Raw genomic sequence first — 13,396 nt, 5'->3', positions numbered from 1 at the left:
TCACCCACAAGGTCTCCTGAGCTGTTTTGCCTAGAGTCAGGACTCCTGAGGAGAAAACCAACCCGCAGTGCCTAAGTCTCTAGAATTCAACCCATAGAAGTCTATGGGCCTGGATGGCTGGCATCCATGGACATGGAGAGAGCAGGCTGCTGTGACAGCAAGACTGCTCTGTGTCATCTTTGAAAGGTTATGGAGATCAGGGGAGGTCCCAATGAGCAGAAGAAGGAATATGTTGTGCTCATCTTCAAAAAAGGCCACAAGGACAAAGCAGGGAGCTGCAGGCTGTTCAGCCTCATGTTGGTGAGGAGAGTGTCATGGAGCCAATCCTCTGTGATCACCTTTCTGGGCACATGAAGAAGGTGCCTGGGAACAGTCAGCATGGATTTACTGAAGGTAAATCATTCCTGACCCAACTGATTGCCTTCTGTGGTAAAAGGCCTGCACTTGTGGAGGAGAGGAGAGTAGTGTATGTCCAGTAGACATCCAGATGGGCAAAAAGCTGGCTAGATGATGGATCTCAGAGGGTTTTCATGAATGGGTCGTGCTTGACCAGGAAGTCAGGGAAAGGTGGGGTATGCAGGGGTCTACCCCACATCCTGTCCTCTTTGAAAGGCTCCTCAGCGAGACAGAACAACACATGCTCAAGGACAAGCAGAGACCTGACCGGCAGAGGAGTGACCCTGAGGAGAAGGCCCTGGACATTACGTGGGGTGCCATATGAGCCAGTGATGTGTGCTCACCACAAATGAGGCCAGCCAAATACAGGACTGCATTAGGAAGAGCATGGCAACCCAGGAAAGGACAGTTCTTATCCCCCTCCACTCAGCACTGCTGTGGCCACATGTCTGGAACAGTGTGTCCCAGTGTGGTATGCCCAGTGCTGGAGGAATGGGGAAGAACTGGAGAGCGTGCAGAGGAGGTCTGACAAGATGAGGTTGGGGGTCTGAAGCACATGGCCTGTATGGAGAGGCTGAGGGACCTGGGCTTCTTATCTTGCTGAAGTGGAGGCTAAGGCCAGTACAGTAGTCACCTGTGACTGCCTGTGACAGGGTGGTTTCAGAGATGATGGAGCTTTTCTTGGTAGTGGGAAGCAGCATGACAAGGGGAAAGACCAACAAAGTGCATCTTGAGAGGTTCACACTGGACTTCACGTAACAAGAATGTCACCCCCAGGGTAGTGCTGTGGTGCAGCAGGACACCCAGAGGGACTCCATGATCAGCCCCTTGCCTTTTGTTTCAAGGAGCAGCCAGCAAGGACAGCGGGATGTCAGTAAAGGTGGGGAGATCCTGCAGTGAGAGCAAGGCGGGGAAGCAGTTTGGGTGTCTACAGGCTGCAGGGAAACAGGTGCAGCTTTGGGACAGCATAGCACAGTGTGGTGGAGATGACCGAGGGCAATGCCAAGGCTGAAAGCCTCCAACAGAACTGAGGTCTTTGTCCCATTTGCTATGGCTAGTGTCTCTGCCACCGAGGCCTAAGAGAAGATAATGTTTCCTTACAGCACTGTGGCCTTGCTGCCTCCTCACCTCCACGGAGACCAGGAGGTGCTGTATTGTTGTCCTGCACTTGACATTGTGCTCCCCCCCAGCCTGACACTGCCCCCAGGAAGAGTCCAGAGTAAAGTGTGAGGAGAAGGATCTCCCAACGCAGGGGCTGGCTGTGGTTCTTGGTCATCCTGCTTGATAAGACACAGCAAGGCTGACTGGGCATCACAGCCACCCTCACATTGCCTTTGCCTACCTGCAATCAGGGCCTCCAACTTTCGGCTCTAATCAGCCCCTGGGGAGACTTTGTCGGTAATGGCCCTCAGTGGGACCTGTTAACGCTCCAAGAAACTTGGCAATTTGCTTCTGACGTAAACTTCTTGAGAGGTTTCTTCAGTCTCCTCTCAGCACCGGCGGTTCATGGACTCAGCACCAAAGACACCCGAGGGGTCATTAAAATGCAAAAGCCCCTAAGGAGCCATGCCTCTCCCCATAATTTTCTTCAGCTCTTCAATTCCTGTGCTGTGGCTAATTGGAGAGGTTTCAGCAGTGTATTTACAAGAGGAAGATTTCAGTGAGCATCAAAAAAAAAAAAAAAAGAATTTCTGCTTTTAAAGTTTCCTTTTTTTTAGCCTACAAACTAGAGTGATATCCACCTTCTCCAACTGATATTGATCCAGAGTGTCTCCTAATAAAGTCTGGACATGGAGGAAAAGCACCATCCTCGAGGTCAGACATCCATGGAAAATATTCCTCCCCACCTCCCCAGCCCTACCATTTCCCTCATCAGCCACTGGGGACTTAGATCACTCTTGTTCAAATCGAACCTTTTGCCACTCAAGGCTGCAGCTGAATGTTACAGCTCATGTGCACCAATTCCCACCTGCTTTCCTTAGACAACTAGCTGCAAAGAGACACAGAAGGATTTGTCTTAATTGCCATCAAACACAAATAAACTTGATCCAGTGTCGTAAGAAGTAAAATACGCTCCTCAACTGTATGTCAAGTCCAAGTTGCCTCCAGTGAGGTCCACGGTCTACAAGAAATAACCTTCCTCGACATGTTCTTCACAAATAGATAGGAAAGGCTGGATAGACACACAGTGAAGGAGTTGGTTGAAGAGACAATTAGACTGCTGAAAGACAAGGCAAGCTTCAGGCTCTCTGAAGCTTAAAGCAGCAACTGGAGAGTTGGGAGGTATCTGAACGATAAAGAGTAAGGGGAGGAGGAGGGCTGGAAAACTATGGAAAGTGCATGTGCCCAGATAGCCTGACAAACAGTTGACTTTAGAAATGATCAATTTAATCAGGGATGTGGAAATATGTGAGAGATCACTGATACTAAATCCACAGCATAACAGACAGAGCAGTGGTAACGCATGTTAATGAGCAGATCAACATTTCTTCTCCTGAGATTCATGCCCTTCCTCAAAATTTTCAAAAACACTGACATTTTTCAAAAATTATTCAGTCATTTCAGTTGATGAAAATGTTCTCATTTATTTATTTTTTAATGTTGAGAACAGTTCTTCACCTTTCCAGGCAGAGCTCACGTGTCTAACCATAAACATTCAGTGGCACTCTGAGAGGCCCTGGTGTCTCTGAGGCACTTGCCTGGGCCTGGCAGCTCTCACAGGGGACCTGTGGGAGACTGGAGCCCCTCGGAGCCACAGATGGAGGCTGGGCAGAGGGGACCAGGGCACCTGCAATGGCACTAGCCATCCATGACCCTGTGACTGCATCCCACCCCAGCTCTGAAAATCTCTTTCCTTTTCAGGCAGAAAGATAATGCAGAATCTCCCCAGAAGATTAGTGTACTAAAACAGAACAAATCAAGTGAGATAATGATAACAAAAAAAAAAAGAAAAGGTGGAAAGTATATAAAAGCATTTTTTTCTTTAAATCTTTGTCTGAATTTCTTTCTTGTTTCATCTTTAATGTCCTTTTCTAAACTTTTCTGTTATAATCAGGCCTACACCACTAAACAGGATATTGTTGTGTCTCACACAGAGCCTGGTGCTCAGAAGACCACACCCTGCCCATGATTGCCCATGCAACCCCTCACTCTTTGCACAGAGAATGTCACACTCTGAGGTGTCGGGATCTCTTGGCTGGTGAGGAAAGCAGGGTGACCAGCTTCAAGGAAATGCTCTATTTTTGGGTGGTCAAATTTGCACAAATCTCAACATACCCATGTTAAAGCAATATTTTAAAGGAGTCTCTAAAACATCTTCAGTGCAATAAGTGACAAAAAATCCTCATTTCCAAAACTTCACACAGTTTTTTCCAGTGCCAAATTTTTTTTTCTTATCAATTGGCAGCACCATGTTCATGCACTAGAGTAATTAGTCTGTCTATGCGAGTGTAAACATATATAGACCAAGATAAATCATTCATCAAAATACATTTGCTGGCTGTACTCTGAATGGAGAATCTTTGTTCTGAGGAACTACTTTACTTAAATGGACATGTTTCAGATCTCTTCTTCTGCCTCTCTCTCCTTTCTTCTTGCTCTGCCTCTACTCTCCTTACAGAGCTCTCTAGGGGACCATTCACTGAATCACAGCACTTGAGACTGTGTGAAAGGCCTTGCTAAAGTGAAGGTTCACAAAATCCCCTGCTTTCCCCTTGTGCACAAAGCCATTCATCTGATGGCAGAAGGCAATCAGGTTGGTCAGGCATGCTTTCCATTTCCCCTTGGTCAACGCATGCTGCCTCTTCCAGGCCTTGTCCTTCATATGCTTGGAGATGGTTTCCAGGAGGATTTGCTCCATCCCCTTCCCAGGGACTGAGATGAAAAAGACCAGCCTGTTGTTGCCCAGCTCCTCCCTCTTGCCCTTCTGAAAAATGGGTGCAATGTCTGCCTTTTCCCAGTCATCAGGAACCTCCCTGATTACCCTGACCTTTAAAAGATGACCAACAGCAGCATTGGAATGACTCCAGCCATCTCTCTCCTGCACCCTGGGGTGCTTCCTGTCTAGTCCCAAGGATTTGCGTGTGCCCACTGGGCAAAAGTCTTCTCCAGCTGCATCTTCCTCTGCCATGGGTGAGGCTTTGCTAACACAGAAGCTGTCGAAGGACTTGGGGGCCAGGGAGGCCTGGCAGTAGACAAGACCAGTAAAAGGCAAGGTAAAAGAGGCAATGAGCTCCTCAGCCTTTCCTCTGTCTTCGTCACTACGTCCCCTGCCCCACTGAGCAGGGAGACCATGTTCTCCTTGTCTGGCTGCCTGCCTTGTGCTGCCCATGTACATACAGAAGCCCTTCTGATTGCCCTCCCCATCCCTTCCCAGTTGAAGGCCCAGCTCCAGCTCCAGCTGAGCCTTGGCTTGTGCAGCTCCATCCCTCCCACCACAGGCAATGGCTGTGTCTTCTTCCTAGATAGCCCATTGCCCTTCCAACCCTCTGTGCACTTCCTTCTGCCTTTTCAAGTCCTAAATCACAAAGTCCCTGCTCATCTGCGCCAGCCTCAGGCCAGGACCTGATGGACTTTCCTGAAGACTTTCCTGTGTTCCTGTGCTTCAAGGACATTGTCCCTGTTAATGCAAGAGGGCTGCATGGCTCCTCTGCCCTCCAGGGCAGTCACCTGTGGGATCCTGACAAACAGATCCTGAACAAGACGAAATCCTCTCTGCTGCAGCCCAGGACAGTGACTCTGTTATTCTTCCTACCTCTCCACCATCTCATGGTCATCACAGTGACAGCCAACCTCCACATCTGCATCCCCATCCAGGCTGAGCTTCAGGCAAGAAAGAAAGGGCAGGACGACACCATCTACCTAGAGGTGCAACTACAGAGGTAGAGAACTCACCCTGCAGAAAAGCCTGCATTTCTCCCCTCACCACTGAGGGGATCCAGGCAATGGACTTGTATGTGGTTAAAGGTGGATGCAAAGAATTTTCTGGGGTAATGTCACGTAATGGTTGCATAAAGCACAAATGACTCCTGTCCCAGAGACATTTGCTCTGTCTGTGAAATGGGGCCTGAGATCATAGACTTTTAGGATAATTTAGGGTAATTTTAGGATAGTTTAGGCTAAAGGGACCACAGGAGGCGTGTAGTGTAACCTGTTGCTCAAAGCAGCGTCAGAAATCAAAAAATGCCCCTGCCAAAGGATTTCTGGGGTGATAGAGCAGGAGAAGACAGCAGAGGGTTTACAGGGTGGTGTAAGTCCCATGGACAAAAGGCTTTCCTTTTTTGCTTTCTCCAGAGAATTAAATCCTCAGCTCTCCACAGGGAAGAACCTGGGACACTAACTTTGCCACTAACATGGAGGCAGAGAAGTTCCTGAGTCCCTTACAGACAGAGGCTGGTCCAAAGGCCACCACCTCAATGGCACCAGACCCCCAGCCATGCCTGCCTTCTTGCTGGGCACCCTCCAGCCCCAGGCAGGAGGTGTGTGGGGAACAGAGTGGGGTCTGCAGCCTGCAGCCCTGGCCACCCAGCAGCTGTGGTGGGACCCTGCTCCTCTAGATGAGACTGGGCTCTCCTGCATTTCTCCAGGGTGAAGCCTGCATCCCCTCTGGATGGGAATACAACCTGGCAGGGAGGGCCAACACGGAACACAGTCTCTGTTCCAGGGGATGAAGAGAGAGGGGAGGGCAGAGGGGGATCTGCTCATGCCCTGCCCAGTGATTCCCTCCCTGCAGCCGGTACAGCCCTGCTGGTGCCCTGTAACCCATGAGACCAGGAGGTGGGACTCCAATCTGCCCTGGCTCTAAAGATTTCTCAGCCCTTCAGACCCAGGAGGCAAAGCACCGGTCTGGGGACACCTCAGCAGTCGAAGGGCCTGAATGCCTGGCGTGTTCCTGAGAACTTTTCTGCAGTCTCCCTGCACTGCTTTGACTCCTGTTGCCCATGGAGCAGAGACTCCTTTGGAGGATGAACTCACTCACTGTGTGACTCTGAGGACAGGGTTGACCAGGCAGTCCAAATGCCAGCAAGGCTTCAGCCCCACAACCGTGATCTGCAGGACCACAATGTGCTCTGAGCCGGGCTAACTTTACAGTTAGATCAGGTTGGTAGGTGCTTTCTCCAGGCGTGTTTTTAAAGGTCTCCTGGCCCCTGCCCCAGTGCTGCTTAAATATCATGGTTATTTATTTTTTTCCTTAAACTCCTTCAAAATTTGCTTTGCTGCATCTTCTCCTTGTTGTCTCTTGCCCTTTCCTCCCCTTGGCCCCCAGCCAGACCATCCCATCTACGTTGACCAAGCGCAATCACAACCTTGCCTTCAAGCAAAGCCTAGCTGGGATCTCCTGGGGCCATGGAGGCAGGCCGTGGTGGCCAGCTCCAAGCGGAACTATGTGCTGCAGGTCCCTACGTGGTCTCAGAGGAGACATAACATGGAGACATAACATGACCCAGGGCAGAGCCTGTGGGCTGACACCAGGGCAGAGCTGGGACCCGCAACTGTGAGAAGAGAAGACCTCCGGCAGCCCCTCTCCATACCTGGGCAGGGAGTGACACACTCGGTGGTGCTCCTGAGAGAGGATGGTGAAACATGAGCAGGGGCACTGTGAGCTGCAGTGTTTGGCACCAACCATCTGTGCTGGGTCTGTGAGTCCTTGCCAGCGGTGCTGGTGACTGCAGCCCCTAAGAGACCTCCAACTCTGCTAGCAGCAGTGAGTCCCCTCCAGGACTGTCGGGAGCTTCCCAGTGTTGCGGCTCCCATCTGTGCCTCATCCTTGCACTGGCTCAACTCTGCTGCCCTGCATGCGGCCCCACGGCCCCACTGTGCAGGCACGGCACAGCACAGTGTGGGTTCAGGGGTGGGGAAACATCCCCCCAGCATGGTCCCCATGACAGCCCTCGGTGACCCGTTCCCCCATGGCCCTCCAGCCTGGCAGCTTCCCACCACTCCCCAGCCCCTGCCGAGCCCTGATTCTGTCCTTGCAGGGTGAGCGGCCATGTGCTGGGGTCTGCTGGTGTCTGGGCCTAGGGAGAGAGGCCAGGCAGGGCTGGCCATTCCCCCCATACAGGTGCTGAGCACAGCAGGCAGACGGAGCTGGTCACATTCCAAGATCACCCCTCACCAGCACCATGGGGAATGGCCAGTGCTGGAAGTGGCTGGTATGAGAGGCTGGGTCTGTGAGGAGTTTCCTGGGGCAGTTTCTCCTCTCTGTTCATGCAACAACAAGCTGGGCTGCATCTTTGTCCTGACAAACCCTGTATGAGGTCCCCCATGTGAGGAGGATGGTCTACAGGCCCAGTAGATGGCCCCAGGATGTCCTCTGCATGCTCCCTGCCAGCCCTGCAGAGGACCCAGCAGAGGGCTCGTCCCCCCCAGGGCTCACAGTTGGATGCCCAGTCCTCCAGCTGGGCATGGAGCCTTGTCTGGGGGTGACCTCTGGGGTGAGGACCAACACACAGGGTGGGGGAGATTGTCTGAAGGAGATGTGGCCTGAGGGACAGCAGCAAACTCATATGACTCCCAGGTTCTGCTTCCTTCAATGCAGGATCCCACAAGGGCTCCCAGCCTTCCTTTTGATGCCTCCCTTCAGGAAGGACAATGACACTATGAGCTGGGAGGGTGGGGAGCATTAATCCTTCTTCAGCCACTTCCCAGGCCATGTGGAGAGCTAGGACAGCAAGGACTTCTGGCTCTGCACCATGAGCTCGCTTTAGTGTTCCACCACTCTAAACATTGTCTTGGATTAAAAGTTGGCATTTTTCTCTCCAAGACACTTTCAAGCCCAGTTCCACTTCCTTCTCACCTCTCCCAATCCCTCCTCTGATCTCATTGGCCATTCCCACACCCCCTCCCCTGTTCCCTGCAGAGCTGGTGGTGCTGCTCTGCAGAGTGAGCAGGCTGTGGGGCCACAGGGCCACAGGGTCACTCTGCACTGGCCATGCTGGTCAGGGTGGGAGGCAGACCCAAGCAAATGGGGATTATGGCCTCTCATCCCTCCAGGGACTGCAGATGTGGTAAGTGCTTGGAGGGACTATGGAGCATTTCCAAGGGTACTAGTTGTGTCCAGGTGTGTCTCTACATCCAGCACATGGTATTTCATTAACGATGATATGGATCACTCTTCAGTCTCCTTTCCCCACGCCAGATGTGTCCCCAGTGCCTCTCCTGTGATTGCAGAGCCCTCTTTTGCCAGCAGACCCCTGGATTTAGTGCTTTAAGTCTAAGTGCCTCCACCTTGGAGCATTTCTCACTTTGTGAGGCTCCACTCACCGCCCACTCTGGGCACACGCTGCCCCAGGAGATGCCCTGTGCTCTCCTGGCACCTCCAGATTCCCCTCCAGAAGGATGGACATCTGACACTGTGACATGTTGGACAGCTGTGGGTATGTAAATCTGTGACCATTCATCCCTTCCACTGTCATTGGACACTGATGGGTGAGTCCTAAATCCAGCCCTTGGTCTCTAAAGGATCATAACATGGTTACGAGCTTTTAGCTCCTGAACCCATGGACAACCCTGTGCAAGAGGCCCTTCTGGGGTGCAGTTCCTTGGGGCTATTCTTGACACCAGCTTTGGAGGAAGCTCAGCCTTCAGGCACTGCACCAGGAAGAACTGAATTTATTACAGAGATTCTGAGAGGGAGTCAGCTCTGACCCAGTGTTGGACACAATTTTATATGGGCACCAGGTGAGACAGAGCAGTCCCAGTAAAAGTGCAATGAATTGAACCATTTGTGCAGCAACATGATAAGAAATACTACTACTAATAGTAATAATAGTCATAATAAAAATAAAGTGAACAAAGAAAGCTCAGTCCTGGTATGGGACACAGTGAAAGTCATTTGTGGAGAGAAATGGCAATGCTACCACTGTTGAAAAATGTCCATGAAATCACTTTCCTCAGGGCATCCTTGAGCTCCTTGTTCCTCATGCTGTAGATGAGGGGATTCACTGCTGGAGGCACCACTGTGTACAGAACAGTCACCACCAGATCCAGAGCTGGCGAAGAGAGGGAGGGGGGCTTCAGGTAGGCAAAAAATGAGGTGCTGAGGAACAGAGAGACCACGGCCAGGTGAGGCAGGCACATGGAAAAGGCTTTGTGCCGGCCCTGCTCAGAGGGGATCCTCAGCACAGCACTGAAGATCTGCATGTAGGACAGCACAATGAAAACAAAACACCCGAAGGCTAAAGAGGCACTAACCACAAGAAGCCCAACTTCCCTGAGGTAGGATTCTGAGCAGGAGAGCTTGAGGATCTGTGGAATTTCACAGAAGAACTGGTCCACTGTGTTGCCTTGGCAGAGTGGTATTGAAAAGGTGTTAGCAGTGTGCACAAGACCATTGAGAAAACCACTGACCCAGGCAGCTGCTGCCATTCTGACACAAGCTCTGCTGCCCATGAGCGTTCCGTAGTGAAGGGGTCTGCAGATGGCAACATAGCGGTCATAGGCCATGACTGTCAGAAGAGAATATTCTCCTCCTAACAAGAAGACAACCAGGAAGACCTGTGCAGCACATCCTGAGTAGGAAATGGTCCTGGTGTCCCTCAGGGAATTGGACATGGATTTGGGGACAGTGGTGGAGATGAAGGCAAAGTCAAGGAGGGAGAGGTTGAGGAGGAAGAAGTACATGGGGGTGTGGAGGTGGTGGTCACAGGCTACAGCTGTGATGATGAGGCCGTTGCCCAGGAGGGCAGCCAGGTAGATGCCCAGGAAGAGCGAGAAGTGCAAGAGCTGCAGCTCCCGTGTGTCCGCAAATGTCAGGAGAAGGAACTCGTTGAGGGAGCTGCTGTTGGGCATTCACTCCCACTGGGCACAGGTGGACTGTCCAAGGAGGAAAAGACAGGGGGCAGGTTAGGACAGACTTCTCCCAGAAAAACTTCCCATTTTTCAAATAAATTCCCCCTGCCCCCCCAATACAAATGCATTTCCTTTCTCATTCTCAGAAAGACCTTCGTTCAGGTCCTCAGTTTCAGCTCCAGCTGAGTGTGCTGTGGGGAGCAGGGGCTTCTCCTGCTTTACACCAGTAGGTACATGGGAACTGGTTTGTGACATCTACATCTCTGATTTCAGAGGACATCCACCTTTAGTGGAAAAGGTCTGCTAATATAAGCACATATAATTCTAAAGAGTGTGGCCTCCAGCAGAGAGATTTAGCAATTTTTTTTTTTTTTTTTAGATTTTTAAGGTCTGCCATCACATCTGGTGAGTGTATTGCTGCAAGAATGAACCAGAGAGGCTAGCGAGTTCTCAGTGGCTTAGTGCAGAATCAGGAGTGCTGCTGGGTCCATCCATCTTGTTCCCAGCTGCCATGCGCTTGCACTTGTGTTACCCAGTGGATGATTTCACCCACAAGTTATTCTAAAAAAGACACTGGACTCTGATGAGATCACGAGAGGCTGGTTTCAAAGCACAGATCTAACTCTGCTCTCTTTCTCAACTCCGGGTGAAGATGTGATGCAGAACAGGACTTTCCTCCTGACATACATGATCACACCAAGGACTCTGAGGTGAGAGCCGATAGCTGAGGAAATTCCCACACTCCCATTCTGGCTGAGGAAATGCCAGGTTCACTTCAGCTGCACATGTACAAAACCACTCAGGAGCATTCTGTGGCATTAGCATCTCCTGAGCTTCTTGAAATGGCTCTCCAATGCTGCCAAGATCCAATGGGACAGCTGTGCCCTTCTGGAGGGCAGCTCGCAAACTCAGCAGGACACTGGAAGATGATAGTTATGTGTCCTGAAAAATGAGGTTTCCTAAAGGGAGAGTCAACTCCTTCCCCAGCCCCTCTGACTGTATTCCTCAGCACCCTGGGGTGAGAACAGGCCTTGGGCACCTTGCCCCTATGCAGACACCTCCATGGCAGGACCTCAGGGTGGGTGTCTGAATTTGTAGCTGAACCCCCAGCTGACCGCAAGTACAAGAGCAGAAAGGAGAGGCAGGGAAACAAGGAGAAACGCTGTGACCCTGCTGCCAAGGAATGAGAGAGAGAGACAGAGGGACACCTTCCCCAGATTCCACCTCCAGTGCACACTGTGTCCTCACAGGGCAGTTGTTCTCAGCCCCTTTGCCTAGCAAGCGGAAATGGGCATGTGGCAGGAGAGAGGCAGCTCTGCTTTTCTGGAAATCTGACTGCAGAGGAGGTGAAAGATGCCCTTGCTCAGAGGAAGACATCTCCAAGGAAGGACCACAAGAGAGTTGCCTGAATCCAGCCTGCCACAGTGTTTCTGTGGGTACTTTCCTAGCACTCCCTGAGCATCTCTCAGCTGCCTGGAGCTGTCCCCAGTGGGAGCTCGTTCTTTGCCCCCACGTCTCTCCCCTGTCACTGCTCACAGACCCCATGCCACCATCTGGGTGTTTGGCTCTGCCCTACGGAAACCTTGTGGCCAAAGGGCACTGCCCAGGGGCATCTCTGTGTTTGCAGGACCTAAGGAGCAGGTGAGATTAAGCATGATGAGACTGATGATAGCTGCAAAGGTGCTGCCTGCAGCTAAAAAGATGGTTGAAGGAACTTTCTGGGATCCTTGCAGACCTGTTGATCCCTCGCAGTAACACTGCAGAACTCTCCTTCAGTCACCTAAGCCTAAAACACCCTTTTCAATTTATTCCCTGCCAAAGATATAAAAAAAACAATCAGCACGTCAGGAGAGTGCCTTCCCTTTCAGGTAAGCTTGCAGTGAGTGTCCCCTTGAAAAGTCCCCTCCAGATATGTTCTGGGGGTGAGCTAGAGTTGTGAGCAGCCTTGACCCACGCAGCACCCTCTCAACAGCAGAATGAACTAGCCCTGCCGGGGGTTACTCCTCCCACCCAGAGCTTCTCACTGCAGCGCCATGGGGATCTCTGCGGGCAGGCTGAGTGCTGACCCTCGCAGGAGGCAGAGTCACTGCCGCAGGCACACAGCACCCTGGGTTGCAGTGACACTGCTCTGAATTACAGCCCTGGGCAGACCTGGGTGCACTCCCGGGCTTCACACCCCTGTACAAGTCCTGTAGAAAGTAGCTGTGATGCCTGTCCCTGTGACGCTGCGGCAGGGAGTCCCTGCTCTGAAGCATCTCATCCTCCTCCTCTGCAAAGGAGAAGCTGGGAGAATGATCCTTAAAAAACTGCCATGGGGTAGGATGGGTTTAGAAGACCCCTCCAGGAACCACACTAGCTTTGCCCTGCAGCCAGAGACTTACTGTGTCAAGGAGCTGTGAAGATTCCTCCCACAAGGAGCTCTTCTCTGTCCTCCCACTCCACACTGCCTTTCACTTCTCATCTCATGTCAGCAGTAGCAGGCAGAGCCCAGAGCCCTGCTGCTCTTTGCAGAGTAGTTGCTCCTGGACACAGCTGTCTCTCAGCAGTGCTACCAGGTTGCCATCAGCTCCTCTATCCCAGGAGCCTGACCACACTCAGGAGCAGAGGCCCAGCTGAAGGCATGAATTTCTCTGTCCCTTGTGCTCCCTTCTCTTGGGAAATGTTGCCTGAGGCAGACTAAAATAATCAACAATGGTCCCTCTCTAAGCACCGAAGGAAGACTGATTCCAGCATTATGATTTATTTCATCAGAGAACTGTTATGTGCAAGAGGTGGAAATGTCCCACTCTGGAAGCACTGATTTGCATCTCTTAACTAGGCCGGACACCTAGATGGGGACAGGAAGGGAGCTCACAGACACATGGTTCAGGTGTTGATTCAGATGAGTCAATCTGGGCATCTCATGCCCGTTTAGAAGACCCTGGACTAGAGTGGGATTCAGATCCCTCCCATGATCTCCATAAAAACACAGGAGGTGGGATTCCCCTTGCCTAAGCGGAAGTGTACACAACAGAGATGTCTGCACATGAGCTCCTTGCCTAAGCTCCATTGTAATCACTGGAGATGGAGGGTGGGAGTCAGTTGCTCCCACACAAACACCTGGGGACATTTGAAGAGACAGAGGTGGTTGAAGACATGTGCCAGTGCCTGCTTGCTCTGATGGAGCAACTATGACACCTGCATCCTGTTAGAGCATCAGGTGGGGGCCAGG

General features: G+C 51.6%; 1 protein-coding gene across 1 annotated transcript; it reads right to left on the bottom strand.

Moving 5' to 3' along the window:
• Positions 1 to 9,279: 9,279 nt before the first annotated feature.
• LOC136996125 (olfactory receptor 14J1-like) lies at positions 9,280 to 10,185 on the bottom strand (the record flags this gene model as incomplete). The annotated part of the gene is made up of 1 exon (XM_067317115.1): positions 9,280 to 10,185. A coding segment is annotated over exon 1 (906 nt), but the record flags the coding sequence as incomplete, so codon positions are not given.
• Positions 10,186 to 13,396: the final 3,211 nt, after the last annotated feature.

This window comes from Apteryx mantelli, unplaced genomic scaffold (genome assembly GCF_036417845.1).
Source record: "Apteryx mantelli isolate bAptMan1 unplaced genomic scaffold, bAptMan1.hap1 HAP1_SCAFFOLD_20, whole genome shotgun sequence".
Taxonomy (NCBI): domain Eukaryota; kingdom Metazoa; phylum Chordata; class Aves; order Apterygiformes; family Apterygidae; genus Apteryx; species Apteryx mantelli.
This window is presented reverse-complemented; position numbering and strand designations above follow the sequence as displayed.